This window comes from Meriones unguiculatus, chromosome 6 (genome assembly GCF_030254825.1).
Source record: "Meriones unguiculatus strain TT.TT164.6M chromosome 6, Bangor_MerUng_6.1, whole genome shotgun sequence".
In the NCBI taxonomy this organism is placed as follows: Eukaryota; Metazoa; Chordata; class Mammalia; order Rodentia; family Muridae; genus Meriones; species Meriones unguiculatus.
In genome coordinates, this window is record NC_083354.1 from 49,935,484 (window position 1) to 49,962,070 (window position 26,587).

Here is a 26,587-nt window from a genome sequence, read left to right on the forward strand (position 1 = left end):
AAGCCACTATCTGAAAGCCTCAAATACATTTCTGCAAAGACAAATATTATATAGCAAAATTTTTATGTTTTAATTCATGAGGTAAAAATGTTCCAAGAGTTTCATAATACTTGGTTTTGTGAGATTATTCTGAGTGCAGAAACCTCCAAATTTAAATCTCTAAAGCTGACTTAGAAGAAAAAATTGCAACTTCAGCATTTATTTTGAGACAGTTATATACCTGGCTTCTAATTCCAGCAAAAATAATGGCAACTCATGCGCTGGCTGCACAGGATACCCAGGAAAAGCTATTTATAAAGGTAGAAACTTTCAAGAGAATCCAGGAAGATATAGATTTTTTTAATCCAGGATATTTTTGGATATAAAACATACCAGAGTAGAAACATTAGATTTTGGCTTAACTGGCCATGGCTAGTTATTTTAGGCAGTAATGGTGGGTTCTGGAGAGTTAGAGAGTAAGACTTTAGGAAGATTGGCTATAACCTGGTAAGAAAAGACTTGTAGTAGTTTATTTTAAAGGATGAATATCCTTTAATTTCTAGCTCAATACAAAAGAAAATAGGTAGAAAATGTTCATTTTTGTTTACATAGAAGTATTCCTTCATAAGGAAGTATAATTATAAATATTTCTAGTTTTTCTAATGGAAAAACCTTAGATTTTGTAGGTCCCATTTTGACCATCTTTATGCAGTACGCCTCTGTAAAAAGGGTTCGTTGGGCAGAAGGCTTTCCTCACCGGAATACTGATACTACTACCCAAGTACACCAGTCTAGGAGTTCACTGCTCTGAAAGAGCTGATCATCTTGTCAACGCTTATAAAAGGTCTTTTTCTGCAGCTACACCATATTACGGTGTATACCTCAGGGTGGTCAAGAGACCAGCTTCTTTGGAGGAGTGGTATGGACATACTTTAGACACACAGGCTGAAGTATTCACATGTGTATATACGAAGCTCTTTCTGGTAGTAGGAGCTGAAGGTGAGAAGTCAATGCAAGTTATAGGTCAGCTCACTAGACTCTCAATATTTTAGCAAAAAATTCTTAGGAAACAGGAATTCTAAATTTGAACTTCAGTCTTAGAGATGACAAGAGTATACTTGTCAAGCATAAGAACAGAATATATAACTTAAAATACGCAGAATTGAAACTGTAGGTTGCATGTTATAGATAGATATATAATTCTAAAATTGAAAAATTACATCTTCTAGTGTTCATCAATACATTTGGGTTATTAATAATAGTTAATACAAAACAATATTAATTAAGAATTTCTTACCTGTTCCTTAACTGGAGTATTAACATTAGATAGGCACTGTTGGCAAACAGCCAAAAAAGATTTCACTGTTTTCCTCAATACCAACAAATCCTCCTATAAAACACATTCAAATAAAAAAAAAAAAAAAAAAACAACACATGAATAACCACATCCCAGAAAACAGTGCAAACGGTTTATTGTAGAGGAAATCAATAAAATTAAACTTATCATTGGGCACCAATTAGTACAGTTATTTGCTAGTTATTGAACATAGTGGAAAGGGCAGAGAACCCAACGATATAAAACATTCAACCATAGTTAATGAAATGAACAATGTGACTATTCAGAATGATTTTCCTTTATAAGTGTAGTTTCATCTAGCTTGATATTATAATCATTAGCTCTGTAACACATAATACAGCAGTAAGATGATGGAATGTGAGGCTGAAGAAATGGCTCAGTGGTTAAGAGTGTGTACTGTTCTTTCTAAAGACCAGAGTTCAGGTCCAAGCACTCATACTGGGCAGTTCACAACTACCTGTCCCACCTGCAGGGGGTCCAATGCCTTCCCATGCACCTGTGCTTATATGCACACATCTCTACAGACATATATACAAACATGTAATTAAAATAATAAAAATAAAACTTTCAAAAAGATGATGGAGTACAGCAGCAAACTGAAAAGAAAAGAACAAGTTAGCACAAAATATGTTCCCTATCTTTGCAGTGCTATGGTTTTTTTTTTGGGGGGGGGGGTGTTGGGGGGAAGAAGTAGGTGACTTAAATTTAAACTTGGAGATAAACACGATTTCACATTAGATACTCTGATAACATTCCACATATGGCTACATTTGAAAAGTATGAAGAGAAATTTTATTTTCTTGTTTTAAAACTATTTTTTATGTTTATTTATTGTATATATATATATGCATGTACATGCCAAGGCAGAGGATGGTTTTCAGGAGTTGTTTTTTTACTTTCATCCTGTGTACTCCAAGGCTGAATTCAGGTCCTCGGGCTCTGCAGCAAGTACCACTGATATGCTGAGTCTTATTACAGGCCCCTTTTCTTCCTTCTCTCGAGACAGGGTCTTATTATGTAGCCCTGGCTGTTCTGGAACTCATTACCTAGACCAGATTGGCCTGGAACTCATAGAGATCTGGGATTAAAGACATGTTACCAAGCTCAGCTTCTTCTAAAATAAATATATATCCTTCAAACATCTGTATCTATATATCCATCTTTGATACTAGAGACTGAATTTTGAGCCTTGAAAAGAAATGCAAATTTATCCAGTATCCGGGAGATAAAACCCTGTGAATGAGGAGCCAACAGAGAAAATCTGCAAAGCTATCTGCTAAACTGGCTCACTCCTGAGTTCCTAACTGTCCAACAGTAAAACCTGCTCAGACTTCCCACCCTAAACTGTATCATTACCAGTATACAAATCATTACCAGTATACAAAATCTGCCAAACTCCCTTCTTGTATATACTACCAAGATCAGAACTCTAGAGAGATGTTCATGCTTTGAACACAGAGAGGAGTGACATTTCACATTACGGATGTTGTTTAACCTTTTACAGGCTGACCCTGACTTGAAGTGAAAGCAGCAGAGTGACTAAGAAGACCCACAGTCTTTGAAAAGGAAGCTCTGCTCTTTTGAGGAAAGCTATCTCAGTGATGTTGCTGGGAAATCTGGATCTCCCAACACACTGGCAAAACCAGTTTTTTTTAAATAATAATTTTTATTTTTTTATATTAATCACAGGTTATTTACTTTATATCCCAGCCGCAGCCCCATCCCTCATTCCCTCCCAATCCCACCATCCCTCCCTCATTTCCTTTCTGTCTCTTTCTAAGTCCACTGATAGGGGAGGTCCTCCTCCCCTTCCGTCTGACCCTAGCTTCTCAGGTCTCCTCAGGACTGGCTGCAATGTTCTCTTCTGTGGCCTAGCAAGGCTGCTCCTCCCTCGGGGGTAGAGGGGTGTCGAAGAGCCAGCCATTGAGTTCATGTCAGAAATAGTTCCTGTTCCAATTACTAGGGTACCCACTTGGATACTGAACTACCATGGACTATATCCAAGCAGGGGTCTAGGTTATTTCCATACATGGTCCTTGGTTGGAGAAACAGTCTTATAAAAGACCCCTGTGCCCTGATATATTTGGTCCTTGTGGAACTCCTGTCCTCTACATGGTATATACTCACTTATACAGACCTATAAGATCGGATAAAAATACTGAAATCTATACACCTAAAGAAGATAAACAAGAAAGAAGACCTGGGGTAAGATGATCAATCCTCACTTAGAAAGACAAATGTGATGGACATTGGATGTAGGAGAAAACAAGTAACAGGACAGGAGCCTACCACAGAGGGCCTCTGAAAGACTCTACCTAGCAGTGTATCAAAGCAGATGCTGAGACTCATAAACAAACCTTCAACAGAGTGCAAAACCAGTTTTAGGGGTCCAAATCCCAACAGATCTTTGTTTTAGGGAATTATGCTTGTTGTAGAGGAGGAGGGGGATATGAAAATGTTGAGTTTTACGGTGTGTGAGAGGCATTTTCTACCAAGGTGGCCACGTACATCAACTTAACGAAATACTTCCTAGGGAACAAAGAGGAAACAAACCAGCCTGGAAAGGTGTTTCCCCATATCAGTGTAGGTTGGGAGAGATTTTGTTAGTAATACATGCCTTCCCATTCCCTATTACCACCCATGGTGGGGGCAATGAAATATTCTGTGGTAACAACAAACACATTTCACGAGGCATCTTCAGCTTTCTGTGTCTGGTTTGTTTTGACATCTTCATTTTCTACAGAACTGTTTCCATGCTTGCCAGCTTTTTCCTTTGAATGCCTTCTCACATGTATTTGGTAATTGCCCTAATTTATGACTTTGTTTTGTAAGTAGTAAAATATCATGCAAACACTTCCATGGTGGAATATGCTATTTGAGGCTGCTGAAATCATGTTGCTTGGACACAGTCACTCATACTTGGTTTAAAAAATAAACTATCTCTTATTCCTTTTGAGTGAAAGCTGTATTTTGCATTGACACAGCCACACATGGTAACCTATGTCTGTAATGCTAACACTTGGAAGCTTAAGGAAGATTTTAAATTGGAAGCCAGTCTAGGTGCTATCACAGAATCCGTATGCCCATCAAAAACAAACAAACAAAAAAGTTATTCTAGGCAGGGCAAAGAATGTTGAAAAGCATTAATATACTACTGAAAAAAGTTATTGTAGTTTGTTGGGGCACAGGCAAGCACAAAAGAAGCAAAAAGAAGAAAACAGGATCCATTTCCATTTAATGCAAGGAAGAGGCCATTTAAAATGCCATGATAATTATTTGGGTATTATACTGATGGCAGTAAGGAACTACTGAAAGATTTTTATTTTGTCACAGGAGCACTAAACTTTTGTGTGACACAGTAGAAGATAATATGAAATATGATAAAATGACAAAGAGTCAATACAATCTTTTGTTGAAAGCTTACTGTGTAACACATATGTTGTGTTTATAAATCTCAGAACCATTGAGAGAAATAACTGTTAATAGTCCAGATTTATTTATTTGCTTTTTTCTTTTTTCTCCCTTCCTCTCCTTGTTTTGAAATAGTCTTACTATTGTAACCCCTGTTGGCCTCGAACTCAGAGATATATGCCTGCCTCTGTCTCTAGAGTGCTGTGTTTAAAAGTGTGTACCACATCAGGCCCCAGTAATAATATTACTGTTTTCTAGAAAGGAAAACTAATATTCTGAGTACCCGTAGGATCCAGAGAGAGAGCAAGCTGTGTTGATGCTATTAAAGAAATATTTGATCTTTGTCTATTTCTTGGCAAACAACTCTTAAAATCTTTGTACTTTCTAAAGTGAAGTGACTTTTTCTGTGCTAATGAGTTAACTAATGGCTGATATTTAAAAAAAAAATTTTTTTTTTTACTTCCTCTCCCCAAATAAAAAGTTCAAAATCAACTTTTAGGTAAAGCAGCGAGAAGGGGGACAGACAAAGGGAAGAGATGGCTAATGGTTTCCTCCAGCCCTGGAGGTCCATGGGAACAGAGCGGCAAGGCAGGGCAGGTGGCCCCAATAACCTGCCCAGTGCATAGGCCCAACTATTCAGGAGCTGAAAGGGACAAAGGGTGGCAGCATGAGTGAAACCCCCATCTCTCCCAGTGGCTCCGAGGGGCAGGGAGAGTATTCTTTTGACCCATATCGTGGCAGTCATAGAGCTAATCAGAGGTCGACAAAGAGGCTGAAGAGAGGGCCCCAAATGCTTCCTCAGAGGGAGACATTGTGTCCAGTCCCACAGAAGTCCTGTGAATGGGAAGGTGGGCACAGTCCACTGGGTAAGCTAATACTCACAGCAAACATTGAGCCAAGCTGGTAAGGGGTCTGAGGAGGGAGAACAGCTCTACCATCAACAGCATGATAGGTAGAGCAGGAAGGAGGGAAGTGGGAGGGAGGGCAGGCAGGCCCATTTCTTTGGCTGGAGAGAGAGGGCATAGTCCTGTGGCTGCCCACTCCTCCCCGCTTCCCTCCTTCGGACAGTCAATGTGTGTGTAAAGAAAACTTAAAAAGGTAACAATAAATAAGTGGTGCTGTCCCTTGGGACAGCCATCCAGGGTGGTGGGTGGATCATTCACTCTTGGTGGTGTGGGTGGTGTTCAAATTCACCACCAGTAGCTGGATGAGGTTGCTGCTGCTGCTCCTAGCTTGCTGCCCTATCACAGCCATCTGGTGTAACTGAACTGCTGAAATGAGCACGGTCCCAGATGGTGCAGTCAAGAACACCTGAGGGACATCACCTTGCTCCTGGACCTGGCTGTGGGACACCTGCATGGTGAATGGTGCCTAGAGAAGGCATGGTAAGGCTGCCATCAGGCTACTCATTGGAAAGACAAGGCATAACTGTTAGACCTTTAAACCCTTTTCCCTTATAGTTCTGAGCAATATTCTCCTTACCTTTACACCCACAGATAAATTTAGCTGTTACCTTTTTTAACTAAAGCTTCTTTTCCCAACAGATGGAAAAAAATTAAAGAAATCCAAAACAGGTCAAAATGCATAGAATAAGTGACTGTGGGGTGCCCAACCACAACTCATTTGCAACGAAACCCCTACCTCTAAGCTCAGGGAAAATCATGGGAGAAGGGGAGGAAAGAGTGTAATTGCCAGAGACACAAGAAGTTTGCTGTTAGATAGTGTTTGTTATACTGGACAGGGAAAATGCTCCCACAAACTTTCAAAAATGTTTGCTTGAACAAAACCAGCATAATGAAACACCAGTTCACATGCTAAAGCACACAGGAGAAATTCTACATGCTCCCTAGATAGAGCTACAGGTCTTCATCTGGAGATGAACTGTAGAGAGGGAGAATTGGTTTCTTCCACTGATAAACTCTTACACAGCCAATTACTAAGTCCAATCCTGAGTCTGGGCATATGTACAGAGAAGAAAAGCTAAACAGACTCAATAAGTTATATACACATTAGCATATATACATACATATATAAGCATACATAACGTAACAATAATTAAGGAAGAGATCATGAATTTGAAGGAATACGGAAGGAGTTAGAGAAGGAAAGGGAAAGGAAAAGAGGGAGCGAGAAGTCGGATTGGGAGGGAACAAGGAAGGAGACTACAGCTGGGATACAAAGTGAATAAATTTTAATAATAAAAAAATGAAGCCCAGTACATATAATGAAAGTGAACAACCAAACAACAACCAAACCTTTTCTTCCACTTCCATGGAATGGTAAGCTAATGGTTGAGTTGGTCACCAAGTACCAATGATAAAATGGAGCATGTTTATGTAATGAAGTTTCCATAGAAATTCAAAAGGATGGGTTTTAAGGAGCTTCTAGAATGATGAACAGAGTTCATCTTGGAGATCAGAGTTTCTGGAGGATCATGCACTTAGGAAGAACATGGAAACTCTATCCTTCTAAAGTGCCTATACTCCTACCCAGTTTATTCGGGTGTTCATCTATATCTGTATATCATCATCATCAAAATCAAAGGGTGCTCACTAACGCACAGATTGACCTTCAATTAGAAATCTTGTCTAAGCCTCCCAAGAGTTGGGATTTTAAGTGTGTATCATCATACATCTTTTATAATAAAATGATAAATTGCTTAAGTTTCATAATTACTCTAGCAGATTAATCAAACCCAAGGAGTGATTACAGAAAACCAGATGTGGTGGTTTGAATGAGACTGGTCCCATATGCTCATATTTTTGAATGTTTGGTCCCTACTTAATGGAAATGTTTTGGAAGGATTAGGAGGTATACCCTTGTTGGAGGAAGTGTGTCACTGGGCGTAGGCTTTGAGGTTTAAAATCATTTCAAGTGACTCTCACTCTCTCACTTCCTCTCCCTCGTGGTTGTGTCTCATAATGTCAGGGCTCAGCTACTATTCCAGCACCATGCTTATTTTTCTGTTGTCATGTTCCCTGCTGTGAGTTATGGATTCTAACCCTCTGAAACTCTAGGTGATGACCCCCCCCCATCTTTTTCTTTTTTAAGTTGTCTAGGTCATGTCTAGGTCTTATCATAGCAATAGAAAAATAACTAAGACACCAGATTTACTCATGGTATTAATGAAACTTCATTTGTGTTACAAGAGGAAGTTTTCTATATATAACAGCTGTCAGTGGAGCTTAAAGATGGACAGACCCACCTTCCTAGGAGACAGTTCACTGGGTACACAGAGAAATGCAAAATAAAAAGCAAACTAAACATAATCACTTGGTTGTTACCTTTGCAAGCTAAACAAAAGTGAAAAGGAATGTGCTTTGTATCAAGGCCCTAATGCTGGATGGACCATGCTTAGATGTCAGCATGTCTGAATTCAGGCGAATGACATCATGTCTTTTCCCTCTCTTCACAAAGAGAAAAATTATTCCAGGACAACAGATAGTATTTCATGCACACACACACACACACAGACACACAAAATGCTCAATAGTTAGCGGAAGGCATAACCAAGAAACTGAGACAGTGGTATATAGTGTGGAGGAACTACTTTAAAGGGCAGAATAATCAGCTTCCTGAGGAGCTTTTATTAAAATATTCCTTGATAATACTGATTAGGATCATGCACTCAGTATCTCTGGTTTTAAATGCTGTTTAGTGGAATGCTATGTGTGGATTAATGCAGCTTATGAAGCAGTAATTACAGATAACTGTACTCCACCTAGACAAACAGGATATCATTCCCAAAGCAACAGCTGGCGTGGTGAAATAGATAAAAGCCACTGTTAAGTCTCTTTACTATGAGAAGCGTAACTGTACACCTGTACTAGATGAAAGAGTTAATATGTTATTATATGCAGACTATTGTGAGACTGGCTCTATGATGGCCATGATAGTCACTCTGCAAATATGATGTAGTGGTTTGAATGAATGCCCCCAATAGGCTCATGTGTTTGAATGCTTGATCCCTAGTTGGTGGAACTGTTTGGAATGGATTAGGAGGTATGGTCTCATTAGAGGTGGTGTGTCACTGGGGTAAGCCTTGAGGTTTCAAAAGCCCACACCATTTCCAGTTAGTGCTCTGCCTTGTGCTTGTAGATCAAGATGTAAATGCTCAGCTACAACTTTGGTGCCATGCTCCCTGTGTGATATTCATAGACTCTAATCTTCTGAAACGGTAAGTAAATTAATGCTTTCTTTTATAAGTTGACTTACTCATAGTGTTTTATCAGAGCAATAGAAAAATAACTTAAAACAATGACTCTTACCCAGGTAATGATATATTCTGTGATTAAAGACACTCCTATTCTACAATAAGATAACTTTTTTTTTGGTATAAGTTTATTGCTTCAAAACTGACAATCAGTTTAGGAACTCATTAGATTTTGCATCTTACTTCCCTACACAGGTCTAAATAAGCTAACAGAGAATGAACAATGTCAAAATGGAGAGAGAGTTGAATATTCATCTTAGGAAGGTGGACATTTTAAACTTAGGAGCTGGTAAGATGGCTCAATAGGCTATACTGCCTGCTGTGCAAGCCTAATGATCAGAGTTCAATTTCTGGAACCCACATTTGGAAGAAAGAGAGAACTACTGTTTGTGGCCTCACATATTCACAGACGAGATGTATGCACATTGATAATAAGCTTTAAAAACTTCAAACTTAAAAATAATTAAGAGCTGAGGGTTAAAGCTCATGAGCTTGCTTGTTTCCCTTATTACCTATTCCACCTATGACCCAGGCTCCCTAAGTTGCCTACTGTACCAAAAATTACCTTGACTTTTCCTGTGCTATAAAAAGATGGAGGAAGCTAAAGGAATCTGATGGACAGAAAAAGTAATAATTGTTAGGACCAAAACAAGACTGAAAATGTCCAAGTTATCTCACTTAGATGGAAGAATGAATTTATCATAGTGTTCCTCAAACCTGTACCAGCTACTGGGCATATTTATGCTGCAGATAATGGATCTTTCAGTATAAACTCTTGGTTTTGGCAGAGGAAAGCAATGACAAGGGCCAAGATTTAATGCCAACAAATTATCATGTACTATTAAATGAAATAGTCAATTGCTAACTGAAATAAATCAAGTTAGTTGTTTCAATAACCTTAAAAGCAGTAAATATAATTCTTGTTCTGTGTAATAGAAAACTGAAGCTTAAGATGAGACAACTTAGATATTCTGCCACCAGTAGGTAGAATGAGCCAGTATTTAAGAATTTAGTATTTATCTCAAAAGATCACTTTTCATATCCCATGATATATTATGTATATATGTGTATACACATATATGGAGCTATATACATATATGTATATACAAATATACATACATATGTACATTTGTGTATATACATACATACATACATACATACAAAGAGAGAAATCATGAACTTAAGATACATTTGGTCAGCAAGTCACTAACACCTAGCAACTTCTTAATTTCTAGAAAAAATTCAAACTAAGAAACATACTGCAGAAAGGAAAACAGATTACTGTAGCCAAAAATTATGAACTATAATAACACATATATTTTATTTTTATTTAAAAAATGGTCCAATAGGAAAATACACTCCCTTGTCATTAATTTTGCTGGACAAAATCTTGAATTCTTGTATTAGAAAACAGAGATTGTTCTGTTTTGTCTAAATATTCTTTAGTATATGTGTGCATGTATTTGTGTGTGTGCATGCTTGCATACATAGGCCAGAAGTCGACACTAGATGATTTTCTTAGTAATTCTCCAAATTATTCTTTCGGACAGAGTCTCTCACTGAGCCTGGAGCTCACTGATCTAGCTAGGCTGTCTACCCAGCAAGTCCAGACCTGCCTGTCTCTGCTTCTCTAGCACTATGAACACAGACATGCCCTTCCATACCCAGCCTTTTAGGTCAGTACAGGGCACAACAAACACATTACTTTAGTGACCAAAGTATCTCCCCAGTCTCTAAATATTCTTAAAATTGTCTTTGGTCTCTGACAATCCCATTAAAAAAACCAAAAAAACAAAACAACCTTTTGACACTGTAATAATTATTTAGGATAGATCTTTTCAATCCTCACTTATTACGCAGTTCAGGAAATATTTCAACAAGTTTGAGTGTTAAACAGCATCCATCTGTTGACAGACTAGTGAAGCAGAGGAACTGTAAACTACCCTTCATGGGAGATTCTCTTCTAGAAAGCAAGATCCTGGAGGTCCAGGATTATTGTTGCAAACACAGTACACACTCTTAATAAAATGCCAGAATTACTGGATGAGGTGGCACATGCCTTTAATCCTAGCACTCAGGAGGCAGAGGCAGGCGGATCTCTGTGAGTTCAAGTCCAGCCTGGCCTATAAATCAAACTCCAGAAAAGCCAAGGCTACACAGAGAAACCCTGTCTCAAATACATAACACAAAACAAACAAACAAAACCCATATCACTACAACAAAATCCCCAAACCACAAACTATGAGGCTTTACTTTTCTATACTGCAAACATTTACTTAACTTCCCAGATGATTTAATTGTAGATGCTGGAGTTGTACAAAAATTCAGAATTGGTTATGAATAATTACATCCAGATTATTTTTCTTTTCCCCCCCTACTGGTTTTTGCCTTCTGTGAAAAGTTTCACTGCTACATAGTCTGGGTTGGCCTTGAACTTAGCCTTCTAAGGTCTAAGTGCTGAGATTAAAGGAAAGTGTCAAGATGACTAGCTCAAAAGATATTAAGACCTGGATCTTTTCTAGACCAATCAAACAATTACTTGTAACTGGACATAGCAAGAACATAATTATTAAACTTTGTGTATCAAGGAATGACCAAATATAATCTTTAAACTAATAGATAATGAGGACAGAATTCTCAAAAAGCAAAACGTGAAAGAAGAGATTCTAAAAGTAAAATTAAAATTTTTATATACTAGTAAAACTTTGTTCCTATAGGAATAATTATTATCTCTCTATTTTAAAAGATTTATTTATTATTATTATACAGAATTCTGTCTGCATGCCTACACACCAGGAGATGGCACAAAATCTTATTATAGATGGTTATGAGGCTCCATGGGGTTGCTGGGAATTGAACTCAGGACCCTTGGAGGAACTGCCAGTGCTCTTAACCTCTGAGCCATCTCTCCAGTCCAGTTATTATCTCTTAATCCTTGCCCCATTCCTTTCTCCTCAAAGTAGTAACTGCACATGTAGAAGTCCTATCTGTTTTTTGTTATTGTAGGAATTCTGGGCAAGGATCAAAGTAAGCTTTTTCTTGTTCATAGCTACAATGAAGGAGTAGGGGAACAAAACAAAAGCAATAAACAAAAATCCTATTGTCTTTTAAAAAACATCACAGTTTATCCCTAGGAATATGATTTGTAGAAAGGACTTGGCCCCCTCTAGCAGCCTTTCTCCTACTCCGCTTTTCTTTAGTCTATATAGTAAGGTGGAATATGCAGAGGAGACACGATAGTCATAAAGGGAAACAAACAATATATTTTTGTTGGATTTGACTAAAAGGTTAGGATTAGGGCCAAAGTCCACTAAAGGCTGAATACTCCATGCAGTGTAGAAGAGAAACATGCAGGGTGAGTAGGGTAGCATACTTGTAAGAGTCTAGAAAACAGAACTTGCTGGTGTCATAGTGTACTTGGAAGGCAGAAGCTGCTAGATCTTTTTGTGTTTGAGTGCAGCCTGGTATACATAGTGAGTTCTAGGCTGTCCTGGGACACACAGTGAGAGCCCACCTCAAAATAAACAAGAAAATTTAAAAGGCACAAACAAACAAACAAACAAAAAAACCAAAACCAAAACAAAAAACAAACAAACACACACACAAAAAACCCCCCAAAACCAAAACCAAAACAACAAAAACATAGAACAACACTCTGGGAAAGAAATGCTTTATCTCCAGGATGAAAAAAGGCAGCTATTTAGTCCTAACTTTTATTTACCAAGCTCTTTAAATGCTTCTGTACAGGTCCAGAATGATGTTCTTGTTACAAAAAAGACAGAGTGAAAGCTGCTTGTAAAACCCAGCACTAGGGGGCACTGGAGCAAAGAATATGCAACAAGACTTGCGAGCTTGTCAAAAAGCTTCAATTCACAGGTTGACACCCAAGCATACCTACATGTTACAAAATGGTCTAAAACTGTTTTGATACAGTTTGTTCAAATAGTTCACTGTAAAACGTTTATCATTAAGTTCAATTTTAATTTGATTTAACTTCAAATATAATTATCATTCAGAATCTCCTGAATGAAAGTACTCTTGACAGGTCAGAAGAAAATTAAATTCAAGAAAAATATCTGTACAAAGACCCAAACCTGCATCATATCCCTTAAGTGTACTATAATGTTGACTCAGCATGAAATATGAAACAACAAAGAACATAGAACCTGGTCTTACACGAGATTGACCACTGTAGTATTAATTCCACGGGGGGGGGGGGGGGGGGGAGGATCAAAGCCTATGTATTCAAAATATTCAAGAGGTAACAAATTCTTATGTAGCAACAAAATGGATTACTATTCATTTAGTTAAGATATTCTTGGGGCATGGGAGATGGACACTGGCTAGGGGTTAAGAGCATTTAGTGCTCTTGTGGAGGACTTGGGTTTGGTTCCCAGCGCTCACATGGTGGGTCACAACCATTTATAAATCCAGTTCCAGGGGCCTGGGGCCCCTTCCCAAACATTGCACATACATACATGTAACCAAAACCTTCATACACATAAACAAAATTAAACCTTAAAAATACTCTTGGGAGATTACAGACAGTGGATGGCACTCAGTCTTCAGAAAATAAGCTGGCAAGGGCTGAATACAGCCATGAGAAAAGCAATGGGAACTTTAAACAGCTAGTAGAAGAGCCACACCCAGGACAGCAGCAGCCAAAGGGACCAGGACTAGCGAAACCCCTTCTCACCTTAGCACTTAGGTATTCAGCACTGATAACCAACTGAACAGAGGCAAAATGAAGACAAGATTTCTGATGTCAGAGAGAATTACTAGACCAAGTACAAAGGGCCAGTATGCTAAAACCTGACAATAAAACAAAACAAACAAACAAACAAACAAAAACACTGGGATACTGTGGAAAAGAAACTGTGAAACAGATCTTAATAGTGTTCAGGAAACTGAACATTCAATGGGAACTAAAGTTACATCACAATTTTCACACAGATTACAGGCAAAAACTCATAGAAGGAAGGCCAGCATTTGTAATTGGGCCTAGAAGGAAACCCTACAGGTGTGACCAGATCAGAGACCCCCAACCTGGAAAACAACTGCAAGAGTAACTTGATCACCCAAATGCAAGGCAGAGAAGAGAACAGGATCACCCATGGAAGAGGACAGCCCAGCAGGAGAAAGAAACTTGACAGTCCAAGCAAGAGCCAACAATCTGGCAGTTTTTATATTCCAAATCTCACCCAATTTTCTCCTTTATGTTTATCCCATCTGTATTTAATATCCAAAGTCATTTTAGCAGGCCATCTTGGTTGGTCTGTTCTTGCCCTATATTTCATTTCCCCCTAAGTCCTCCCTTATTGTTATTTTTTTTTCTTCCCTCCCTGTTGCTTTCTCCTCTCCCAAAGAAAATAGTCTCATCTGGTTGACAAGAACCCTGAACCTCAGCCACTGGAAACAGGACTGTTATAAAGTCTGTCTGCACATTTTATCTCTTCATCTACCTTGAGGCAAAAAGTCCTTCATCTCTCTGACTTTTTTGCTCATATAGTTCCACCTCCTATTTATTGTAGCTGGTTTTTGCTACTTTGTGTGTTCTTTTCCCACTCTTTATCCCACTTCCCCAGTTTCACCCCTAACACTAGATAAGAGAAAACAAGGATAGAGGGGAAAGAGAGAGAGGAGTGGGAGGAAGGGAGAGGGAGAACAGAGAGGAGGGGAGAGATGGGGAGGGGAAGGAAGGAGATCCCTGAATCTAATTTCTTTCCCTTTGTTTCTTCTTTGGCCACAGCTACTCAGAACCTGTAACCAATATCCCGAAGTGACCCATCCTGCCTCTAGGGGCCATCACATAAAATTTACCCTTTGAAAAGTTCCTAGAATTCCAAATATCACACAATTGCAGAAATTATCTGAAGCTGGCAAAACCACATTCCTGCTAGAGCATGAGGCAAATCATAGCCAGCTGCTGCAGCCAGTCTGAAAAAGCTCCACATCCCTACATTTGGGACTAAAATGAAAGCACATTCTGATAATATTTCTGTGTTTTTAAAAGAAACCAAAATTCCAGAATTCTTAAAAATGTCATTAAAATTTACATGTTCTTTCCCTGCTTTTTATCACTCCACTACTAACCATTAATCATAGTGTTTTCTTTTCTTATTCTTTCCCACTTATACCTATAATAATTAATACACCACCACATACAGTATCCCATTATAACTGAAATGATTAACATGTAAAGGGTAACTGTTGGACTTATTACTCTATTTCCAAAGTGAGCCTACACCTGGATAGTGACTGTTGTTGCAGAAAATGGCTGGGAACACAGTCTGATGCCCTGAACATCAATCTTTCAGAGAAAAAGAATAGCTCAACCTTACTAAAACCTAGTGCCAATCCAAACATATGACATAAACAGAAAAACTTGCAACATTTGGTTCCAAGGTATTGGTGATATCTGTGGAGGATTAGTTTGATGTGGCAGTGCTGAAAGAAGCAGGTCTCAGGGACTGGCCTTTGAGAGGAAAAAGCCTTGCTTACTTCCAGTTCACTCTCTCTGCTTTGTGCTTATGGTTCAAAAAGTGAGCTCTCCACCAGCTTTCCTGCTGTCATGCCTGCAGCTTCATGGCTGTTCCTGCCAGTATTGACTCTAGCCCTCTGAAATCACAAGCCAAAATCAACATTTTCTTCTCATCAACATTTTCTGCTGGTCATGGTGTTTTATCACAGCATCAGTAACTAATACAGTAACCAATAGAATGGGAGGAAATTTCTATTACCTATACCTCAGAGGATTCCTATCCAGAAAATACAAAGAACTCAAAATATAAACGCCAAGAAAACAGTACAATCAAAAATTGGGTTGTAGAATGGAACAGAGACTATTCAAAGGAGGAAATACAAATGGGTAATGAAGATTTTTTTTAAACAAGTGCTCAACATCTTTAGCCATTATAGAAATGCAAAATAAAACTACTTTGAGGTTCCATCTCATACCAGTCAGAATGGGCAATAAGAAAACAAATGACACAAATGTAGGAAAGGATGTGGGAAAAGAGGAACTCATATTCACTACTGGTTGGTGGGAGTGTAAATTACTGCAGCCAGTGTAAATCAGCGCGGAGGTTTCTTAAAAAGCTAAAAATAGAACTATATCATATGACCCAGCTATATCACTCTTGGACTCTATTTCCTACTACAGAGACACTTGAACATCAATGCTCATTGCTCTATTCACCATATCTAGGAAACGGAATGAGTTAAGAGGTCTTAACTTTTATATTACTGATATAAAAATGTGATACATATACACAATGGATTTTATTTAGCTGTAAAGAAAAAAAAGGAAAGTGTAAGAATGGTAGGAAAATGGAACTAGAAAATGTTAATATTGAGTAAAATAACTCAGGCCCCCAAGGAAAAACTGCATACTCTCTCTCATATTGGATCCTAGCTTTGAAATCTTAGAATTTTATGTTTAACTTGAAGTGGTAGGAGAGGCCAGGGAGCTAAAAGGTGCCATGGTTCTAGAGGGAGGGTGGTGGTGGGAGAAGGCTTTAGAGGAGGTAGGACAGTAGGAACACATGCAATATAATGTGGAGTACTGGGGACAAAATGGTTTTAGTAGAGGTGGGAGAGATAAATGGGTTGGGACAGTGCTAACTCAAACACAGTATGTATAAAAAAAGCCATATAGAAACTTACTATTTTTCAAACTAACTAAAAAGTAAAATCTAAAAGGAGTAAATAATACTTCCAAAAGACATAAAGTCCAGTGCCAGATGTAAGATACTGCCTTATGTGAGGAGGTCTCTAAAACAATACAGCCCTCTGTCACTAATCTTAGCTGCCACCAGCACTATATAAGAAGACCATGTTACTGCAGACACAATGCACTGTGGTTACAGGACATACAGAAATCAAGGTGGAACTGAGCTAGAAGCTTCTTTTCTGCTTGGCTAGCTTTCACAGTGCCAGAAGATGCTTTCATAGGCTGCTGAGGCAGAAAGGTCATCAAATGGTCTTACCTAGCTGTGAACTCTGAAAACTATTATACCAGCCTACTAAGTGATGTGATCATTGGTACAACAGTGGCATAACTGCTATGGGAAAACCCAAATAGTTTCTGGTTGGATTTGAGGATCACTCTACAGGAATAATTCATACCTAATACTGAAAACTGGCCAAAACCTCATACTTAGGGAGATTGTGGGACCCAGGGGAAACCTTCTACTCTCATTTTGACAAATGAGCATGGAGTGAAGCTGTCATTTAAATATTTACATGTATTTTTCACAGGTTAGTGCTTCTCTCAGTCAGAGAAGCTTCTCTTTGCAGTGGGAGAGAGCGGATGCACAGATCTTTAACTGGTCAAAGTGCTGAGATCAACTGTAGGGTGCTAGCCCAAACGGCATGATTATATTATCCCTCCAGGACCAGGGTGTATCTTGGAAGAACGGTTAGGAAGAGTGTATGAGCCAGAAGATAGGAAGAAGTATCGTGACGTACTGTAGTACAGACATGATGGATGTTACACTCCTGACTCACATCATCAATGAGGACCTACACAGACGAGGCCCACAGATATTCTATTATGGGTAGACGAGGGCGAGAGGCTCATAAGGTCCTACCCTCAAGTAGCTATAGCCAACTAATGGTTGCTGGGGTGAGGAAAATCATATTCTTTGGTGGTCTAGCCACTTATAACCTACAGTTGCTCAAGTAAGTAAGTAAATGTTTCTACCTACACACATGCAGAAAACTCTAAATGCAATGAGCTATGAAAAGAAAGACCACCACCAGCAGCAGCAGCAGCAGCAGCAGCAGCAGCAGCAGCAGCAGCAGCAGCAGCTTCCCTCATACAAAATCCAAAGAGGCCTTTTTGGGAAGAAGGAGTCTGATGAGGAGGAGGAGGAAAGAAGAAAGTACAATGGAGTGGATTTTGATCAAAGAGTATTACATATGTATGAAAGTGTGAAAAAAAAAAAGCATCCTCTATAAGCATCTTTTAAAGGTGTTTATATTTTCTTTGAAACAATGTGTAACTTCTTGGCCCAGGCTAGCTTTCAACTTGTAATCCTCCTGCCTCTGCTTCACTAAAGACAATCGTTACCATATGTGGAAATATTTTTCTTTTCTTGAGATAGGTTCTCATATAGGCCAGACTAGCTTCAACCTTGCTATGTGGGTAAGGATGACATTAAATTCCTGATCCTCCAGCTTCTACCTTCTGACAGCTGGGATTACAAGCATGCATCAGTATACCATGTTTGTCTGGTTCTGGTGATCAAACTCAAGCAAGTGAGGCAAACACTCTACCAACTGAACTACACACAACCCTCTGCAATAATTTTTTTCTTTCTTTTAAGATTTACTTGTTTTTATTTTATGCGTATGGTGTTTTGTCTGCACGTCTATGTATCAGATGCGTGTGTGCCTGTAGAGGCCGGAAGAGAATGTCAAATCTGCTGGGTCTGGAATTAGAAACAGTTGTTAGCTTCCCACATTAGCTGCCATGTGTGTGTGCTGGAAATTAAACACGGATTCACTGGAACAGCAGATATTAATCACTGAGTCATCTCTCCAGCCCACCAACAACAGTCTTTCTTCTTTCTTACTCCTTCCTTTTCTTAGATCTACCTGCCTCTGCTTCTCAAGTGATGAGGTGAAAGGTGTGTGCCATTGCACCCTGCAGCAATATTTGATAATTAAAAAAAAAAAACTAATTGAAAAGAATTGTAGATGTAAATGAGATTAGAAATACATGGTTTTAAATAGTAAAAGTTTGAAAATACTAAAAGAAAAATATTAAAACATTTACATTAATCTCAGCACTCAGTAGGCAGAGGCAGGTAGACCTCTGTGGGTTTGCTTGTTATACAGAGAAACCCTGTCTGGAAAAACCAAAAAACCAAAACCAAAACCAAAACCAAAATTCCTGAAGACCCAAAATGTTTATAGTGGTTACCCATAGCTGACGATTTCTGGTAGTTTTTTTTTTTCTGTTTTTAAAATAATGAACATATACCATAATCAAAGCAATAGCCCAACTTTGTGAAAACAATTAAAATACCTTAAAACCAAAATGAACAAATATAATTGATTAGTTAAAAATTTAAGCTGGGTGATGAGCACATACCTTTAATCCCAGCCCTCAGAAGGCTAGCCTCCTGTGAGTTTGAGGCCAGCCTTGTCTACACAAGTGAGTTCCACAACAGCTAGGGCTAACACACAAGGAAACCTAGCCTCGAAAGATCAAAACAAACAAATACACTTCAGAGATTTTAAATAAGTTTATGTAAATAATTAATGTCCAGAGAAACGAACAGTGGTTGGCTGGCTCATTTTCTTACTCCCAGCTAAATAATCCAGGTTATTTTTAGCATTTTCTTTTAAACAAAACAAAATTACTTCACACAAGTCTCCTTTGAATGCTAACAGGATAATTAAAAAAAAAGTCTTTTTTTAAATTAATTATAATTTATTCACCTTGTATCCCAGCTGTAGCCCCTTCCCTTGACCCTTCCCAATCCCATCCTCCCTTCCTCTTCTTCTCCCTTGCCTCTCTCCCAGTCCACTCATAGGGGTGGTCCTCCTCCCCTTCCATCTGACCCTAGCCTATCAGGTCTCATCAGGACTGGCTGTATTGTCTTCCTCTGTGGCCTGATAAGGCTATTCCCACCTCAGGGGGAGGTGACAGAAGAGCCAGCCACTAAGTTCATGTCAGAGACAGCCCCTGTTCCCTTACTAGGGAACCCACTTGGACACTGAGCTGCCATGGGCTACATCTGTGCAGGGGTTCTAGGTTATCTCCATGCATGGTCCTATATACAACAAGGACATTTGCTCAACCATGTTTGTAGCAGCTTTATTTGAACAGCCAGAATCTGGAAAAAACCCAGATGTCCCTCAACTGAGGAATGGATACAGAACTTGTGGTACATTTACTCAATGAAATACTACTCAGCAATCAAAAACAAGAAAATCATGAAATTTGCAGGCAAATGGTGGGAACTAGAAACGATCACCCTGAGTGAGATATCCCAGAAACACAAAGACACACATGGTATATACTCACTTATAAGCGGATATTAGACATACAATGTAAGATAAACATAGTAAAATCTACATACCTAAAGAAGCTAAGCAAGAAGGAGGACCCTGGGTAAGATGTTCAATCCTCATTCAGAAAGGCAAATGGGACAGACATCAGAAGAGGGAGAAAACAGGGAACAGGACAGGAGCCTACCACAGAGAACCTCTGAAAGACTCTACCCAGCAGGGTATTGAAGCACATGCTGAGACTCATAGCCAAACTTTGGGCAGAGTGCAGGTAATCTTATGGAAGAAGGGAGAAATAGAAGGACCTAGAGGGAACAGGAGCTCCACAAGGAGAGCAACAGAACCAAAAAATCTGGGTCCAGGGGTCTTTTCTGAGACTGACACCCTAACAGGATACTTAACAACAGCATAATGTCACTACAGCAAATATAACACAGGACACATTTTTTGAGGATTTATGCCAGTTCAACATCTACATTATGTAGGATAAACTGAAACCTGAGATTATTATGAAGAATCACAATGTTTTTGTTCTAACAGTATTTCCGTTTTATTCTTACATGTAAATCTCCTCAACATGAAACAATTGAAAATCTTGTATTTAAGTTGGACAGATTTAAAATTTTCTCCTTGTAACAAAACTGAATTTGCTAAAAATTCTCTAAGCCGTGAACTTTTAAAAGATTTAGATTTAGGCAGGCAGTGGTGGCACATATCTGGTATCCCAGCACTCAGGGAAGGCAGAGGCTAGCCTGGTCTACAAAGTGAGTTCCAGGTCAGCCAGAACTACATAGAGAAACCCTGTTTCAAAAAACAAAACAAAACAAAACAAAAAAAAAACCCCACAAGGGTTTTGGGGAAAATCAATACAGAACTCTTAAAACTTAAACATGATTTTTACCACTGAAATAGGACTCTCTGTGAAATGATTGTAAGTTTGCTCAGAGACATTCTTCTCTTTAATGAATGACAAATTTTAAGATAGGTGCTTTTTTTGTTTTGTTTCTAAAACCTCACCTTAAATGGAGTTGATGTGTGTTTTTATTTCTGTTTACCATTGAATGAGAGCTATCTCTTCAGGATCTTGACTTTATCAGAGAACTATAAGACAGCCTATCTTCAAGGGACTTAGCCAGACCTTAGATGAGAAGTGACCACCAAAGTGTTGGGACTTCAGTATTTTTTAAACATTCTTATAAAAAGAGGCAATGTCCCTTCCACCCATGTTTTACATTTAGTTTCACATGATCAGGGATTCAGGATTATCAAGTGATTTGTAGCTTACATTGATTACTATGGCCCAGAATCAAAAGTTGCATATCGCTAGACTTGTTCTCCCCCTCTTTCTCACTGTCTACTAAAGCTTTGGTTTCTAGCATCCTTCTGTCTCTCTTTTAATAGAAAAGAAATACTGCTGCCATTTCTTACAAATGTTTTTATTCTGTGCATTATTTAAATATATGTGTACACATATGTAAATGTATGATTTGTACCTACTGGTTAAAGAAGAATACACACATAAAATAAAGCAAAACCTGAGAACAACAAATTATCATTTTATAAAGATAATTTATAAAACATTAAATTAGTTTAGTATGATTATTACTTTTATAAAACCTTCTGCCTATAGAAGTTCTTACTTACTTTGGAAGGAGAACCATCAGTAATTTTCACCAACTGCCAAAGAATCGAGTAATGGGAACACTGCAGTGCTTGTACGACTATCTGTATCAAATGAAAAGCAAAATTTTAATGAAAAAATTTAAATAAAAGAGAAATAAATAGAATTTTAAAAAAAGTGAATTTGCACAGTACTAGGTAAATAATACTTATAGGTTCTATTTCATAATAAAGTTTCAAAATCAAATTTTTATAGAGTAATACTAGATGGACTGATTAAAAATCACCCATTAACAACTCAGAAAAATAAGGAAAAAACACATTTTGAGAATATCAAGTAAAAAAGACAGTTATGTTTTAAATAAAAATGCAGTGTCATGAATATTTTGCTGTTAATCTTAAAAAATGATTAAACTATTTTACCTAAATTTAAGAGATATTCTACTTATTTTAAAGCAAGATATAATACTTATACCAAAACTGCATTAACAAAGCTTTATGCTTAATGAACTAAAATAAAGCAAACGCCCTATGCAGCTATCACCCATGTCATGAAAGAACATTGTCAGTGTCTGTGCCAACATCACTTTTTCTTCTTCTAAAATTAACATAGATCCTGACTTCCACAGTAATCACTATATTTCCATTATCTAGTCTGCATCTCCAAACTTTACCATGAATGGTGATGAGCAACATACAAACAAAATAATGTAACATGTATTACTTTGGGTTTGCTTTAATTTACCATTTATGTTTAAAATTTATGCATAATATATATATTTATAGATTATTACATTTTAGTACTGCAAAATATTTAGAATATACCCTTAATTATTCTACTGTTGATAAATCTTCACATGCTCTGTTTGAGATGGTTATGGATAATTAGTATTAACTACTGGTATACTGGGCACATATTTTTCTAGGGAGGAGATTTTCAGAGATTTTAGTGTTCAGGTCCTCTTAACACTTTTAAAAATTACTAAAGAAGGGGCTGGAGAGATGGCTCAGTGGTTAAGAGCACTGACTGCTCTTCCAAACGGAACTGGTTCAATTCCCAGCACCCACATGGCAGCTCACAACCATCTGTGACGCCAATTCCAAGGGATCTGACACCTTCACATTAATGCACATTAAAAAAAAAAATTACTAAGGAAGCTCAGACAGGGTGGTCCATGTGTCTAGCATGTGGGAGTTCCAGGATAGCGTGGACTGGATAGCTAATTGTAAGCCAGATTGAATTACACAGTGAGGCTCTGTTACCAATCAGCCAAACAACCAATAAAGCACCCAATCCATGCCTACTCATACTTAATCTACCCCACCTTTTCTTCTTAATATTAGTATTTGAATTCCTGTTTTATGAAATTTCTTGTTGAAGTGTTTAGTCTCTACTCTCCACGGAGATGATAAAATTCAAGGAAATAAAACCAATCACACATCATAACATAAAGTTTAATTTTGGGCAGACCTCCAGACCTCCATCCCTGCCTGAGATTTAAACATGGCCTTACAATGAATTACACTTCCAGCATGGAACAGGTCTTTCATTACATTTCAGTTTAAATACATAGTATACCTTTATTACAATGAAGTGTATATAATGCTATTCCATTATTTTACCCACCAAATTTATCTAGTATTTGTACCGCAACACAATAAACTATAATACCATACAAACCAATTACATGTAGATAATAAGTTCAAAGAAAAATCAACAAATAGAATGCTGCAGAAACTGAGCAAAAGTAGTTCTGCAAAATTTTACAGTACTAGGTTTCAGATTATAAAAGCAATGGGTATCATCATATACCTACAGGGAAATTCAAAATACCTTGTAAGAATTATGAGGAACAAGTGGTGCTGTTCTCGATGAATCACTAATGAGACAATGCCATGGTTTCAGTAAAAGAAAGATTTAACAGTTGGTACATACATGCAATGCTCACTGACAGAATACCTTGTAGTCCTGGGATACTTCTAACTTATTATCATCAAGTACACTTGTAAGAAGTTTTTTGTGGATGGAAGAGACAAAATTTACAGACTTTCCTCGAAGGTACCATGTTGCTTAGTGCTACAGAGCCTGCCGAGTGCACAAAGCGCTAGGTTTGATCCAATAAGCAAAATGAAAAATGCTTTAATTTGAAGCATGAATTGTTATTTATAAAGCAGATATCAAAATAATGTCCAAAACTATTTAGTTTTGTTTATGTCCTTTATCCTAATCCACAAAACATAAATTCCTTTTCTATAGACTTATTACTCTAGCAGTTTCTCAGAGGTTTTGTTTTTTTTTCTTTGACGGTGGAAAAGCACTATTTCAGTTTTTTCATTTTAATATTCCACATATTGGTATTTTTCAAAAGTTTCCTCTTAAAAGGATTCTACAATATTATTTTATAATGAAAAGCTAGCTGTCATTGACTGGTAGACATTTTGCTTTATATAACATAATATAGTAGATCAGATGTCAAACAAAAACTCAGAAATTTCCCACTTAGCTAAATACTCATTTTGGTATTTTATGCTTCATACAAAAACATTGTCTAGAAGTCATTTATCCAGTGATATCATGCCTGTAGAGATGAAGTAGGACCAGCAATAAAATCCAAACAAGCTGAAGAGTTTTCCTGTGCCCCAACTTTCTCTTTTGTTCGCACTGTCTTGATGGCAGAACCTTCAAATAACAAGTATTAAAGATATTCTTTTGGTTCTCTTTGTTCTCATATTTCTCTTCCTGGGAAGAAAACACTAATTGTGGCTAACACTTTTAGATAAGTTGAGCAGAAATGCCTTCTGTATCTACTCTTAACCATATACCAGACAGGTACCAAAGTCTTGGAACTTTGGGTCTTTGAATGACTGGGAAGGCAATGATACTTTACTCCTTAGATATATTTTACAGTGCTGGGAAGACAAATATTTTCTCTATTGAGATTTGAGCTTAATCTATTACAGAAGCCAGCACTATATGAACTGATATAAGATTGTTACTAGAGCATTTTCTTAACTTTATAATGGCAACTATGGCCTTTTAAATTTCTCATTAGTAAACTGAGTGAGAACCACTCAGCTTCCTGCACATTATGGTATCATGATAAGTTTGTTTGTTTTGTTTAAAAGAAAGGTTCTCAGCTGGACTGTAACCCCAGCACCCAGGGAGGAAGAGGTGGGCGGATTGCTGTGAGTTTGAGGCCAGCCTGGTCTACAAAGTGAGTTCAGGACAGCCAAGGCTACACAGAGATACCCTGTCTTGAAACACCGTCCCCCCCACCAAAAAAAAAGTTCTCTTGTAGTTCAGGATAAGCCAAATTTTTCTCTGTAGCCAAGGATAACTTTGTTTTATTTTGTTTTTGTTTTATTCAAGATAGGGTTTCTTTCTGGCTGTCCTAGAACTAGCTCTTTAGACCAGGTTGGTCTTTAACTCACAGAGATCCACCTACCTCTACCTCCTGAGTGCTGGGCTTAAAGGTGTGTGCCATCACTGCCCAGCAAGCTTGAATTTTCGATCATCCTGTCTATACTTCAAAAGCGCTGGGACTGCCAGTCTGGTTTGATAGCACATCTCTTAAAAAGAAAAGAAAAGAAAAAAGAAACAAAACGAAAGTGTATTAGTGATAAAAATGAGGACAAAGAAAAAACTTCTGGACTTTTTAAGTTTAGAAAAACTAAATTTGCATAGAAAATGAAGTCTGTATTAAGAAGACAAAATAATAATGAAAATTATTATGTACAACTCTTATGTACATTATAATGTCTGTATGTGTACAGCATGTTTAAAATTCTAAAAACATCTACATAACAGCCAATAAATATTTTTAATCTTTATGTTCACAAAGACCTTAAGAAGACTCCAACCAAGGACCATGCATGGAGATAACCTAGAACCCCTGCACAGATGTAACCTATGGCAGCTCAGTATCCAAGTGGATTCCCTAGTAAGGGGAACAGGGTCTGTTTCTGATATGAACTCAGTGGCTAGCTCTTTGATCACCTCCCCTTGAGGGGGGTGCTGCTTTGCCAAGCCACAGAGGAAGACAATGCAGCCAGTCCTCATGAGACCTGATAGGCTAGGGTCAGATGGAAAGGGAGGAGGACCTCCCCTATCAGTAGACTGAGGGAGGGGCATGAGAGGAGAAGAGAAAGGGAGGGTGGGCTTGGCAGGGGATGAGGGAGGGGGCTACAGTTGAGATACAAAGTAAATAAACTGTAATTAATAAAAAATAAATTAAAAAAGAGAATCTAATTTTATAGTTGGTATTCACGGGACAAAAAAATTTGAACCAAATAAACACCAGTCTCTTTTTGATAACTGTCATTCAGATTCCTAACATTTTAAGTTTGGGTTAAAATGAGTGGCAGCTGCATCTTTAAAAAGAACCATTAAAGGTGAATTTATAATCAGTATAGTTGTCAAAGAAGATGATGAAAAATGTTTAAAATCATTAGCATTTGGAAAATAAACCCCATGTTAAAAGCACTGGGAGATACTACTGCATACCAAGTAGTATAACAAAAGTGTGGGCAGATGCAGAACACTAGCTCTGGTATCTGCTACTGGCAGTAATGGGGTCAGCCACTGAAAACAGCAGAAACAATAAAGTGAAACAGTGCAAGACCCTGCACTGACATTTTACAAAGATAAAAACTATGTTGACAAAAGTCTGTACACAAATCTTCATGATTGCCTTAACTGTGACAGCTAAAACTTGGAAAAAAGTCAAACATCTTTCCAATGGTTAATGGATAAAACAAATCATGAAGAATTGAAACAGTGGAATATTAATCAGCAGTAAATATGAAGCAACTCGTGGTTCACACAGCATCTGGATTAAGCTCACAGATATCATGCTTACTGAAACACATTATGTCCCAAAGGATTCCTTACTGTATGGTTATTTTTTGAACTTCAAAATGACAAAACTATAGTAAGTGGGTGAGAAGGTAAAGGGACAGTAGGATGCAATTTTGTGTGATAGTGA

General features: G+C 37.9%; 1 protein-coding gene across 1 annotated transcript in view; it reads right to left on the reverse strand.

Moving 5' to 3' along the window:
* Positions 1-26,587, reverse strand: part of Stag1 (STAG1 cohesin complex component) — a 288,399-nt gene that overhangs the window by 20,097 nt on the left and 241,715 nt on the right. The window contains exons 22-23 of the mRNA XM_060385437.1: positions 21,627-21,707; positions 1,277-1,369 (exon numbers count right to left, since the gene is read on the reverse strand). Of these exons, the coding sequence (XP_060241420.1) occupies positions 1,277-1,369; positions 21,627-21,707 (174 nt within the window). The remainder of the gene's footprint in view (positions 1-1,276; positions 1,370-21,626; positions 21,708-26,587) is intronic.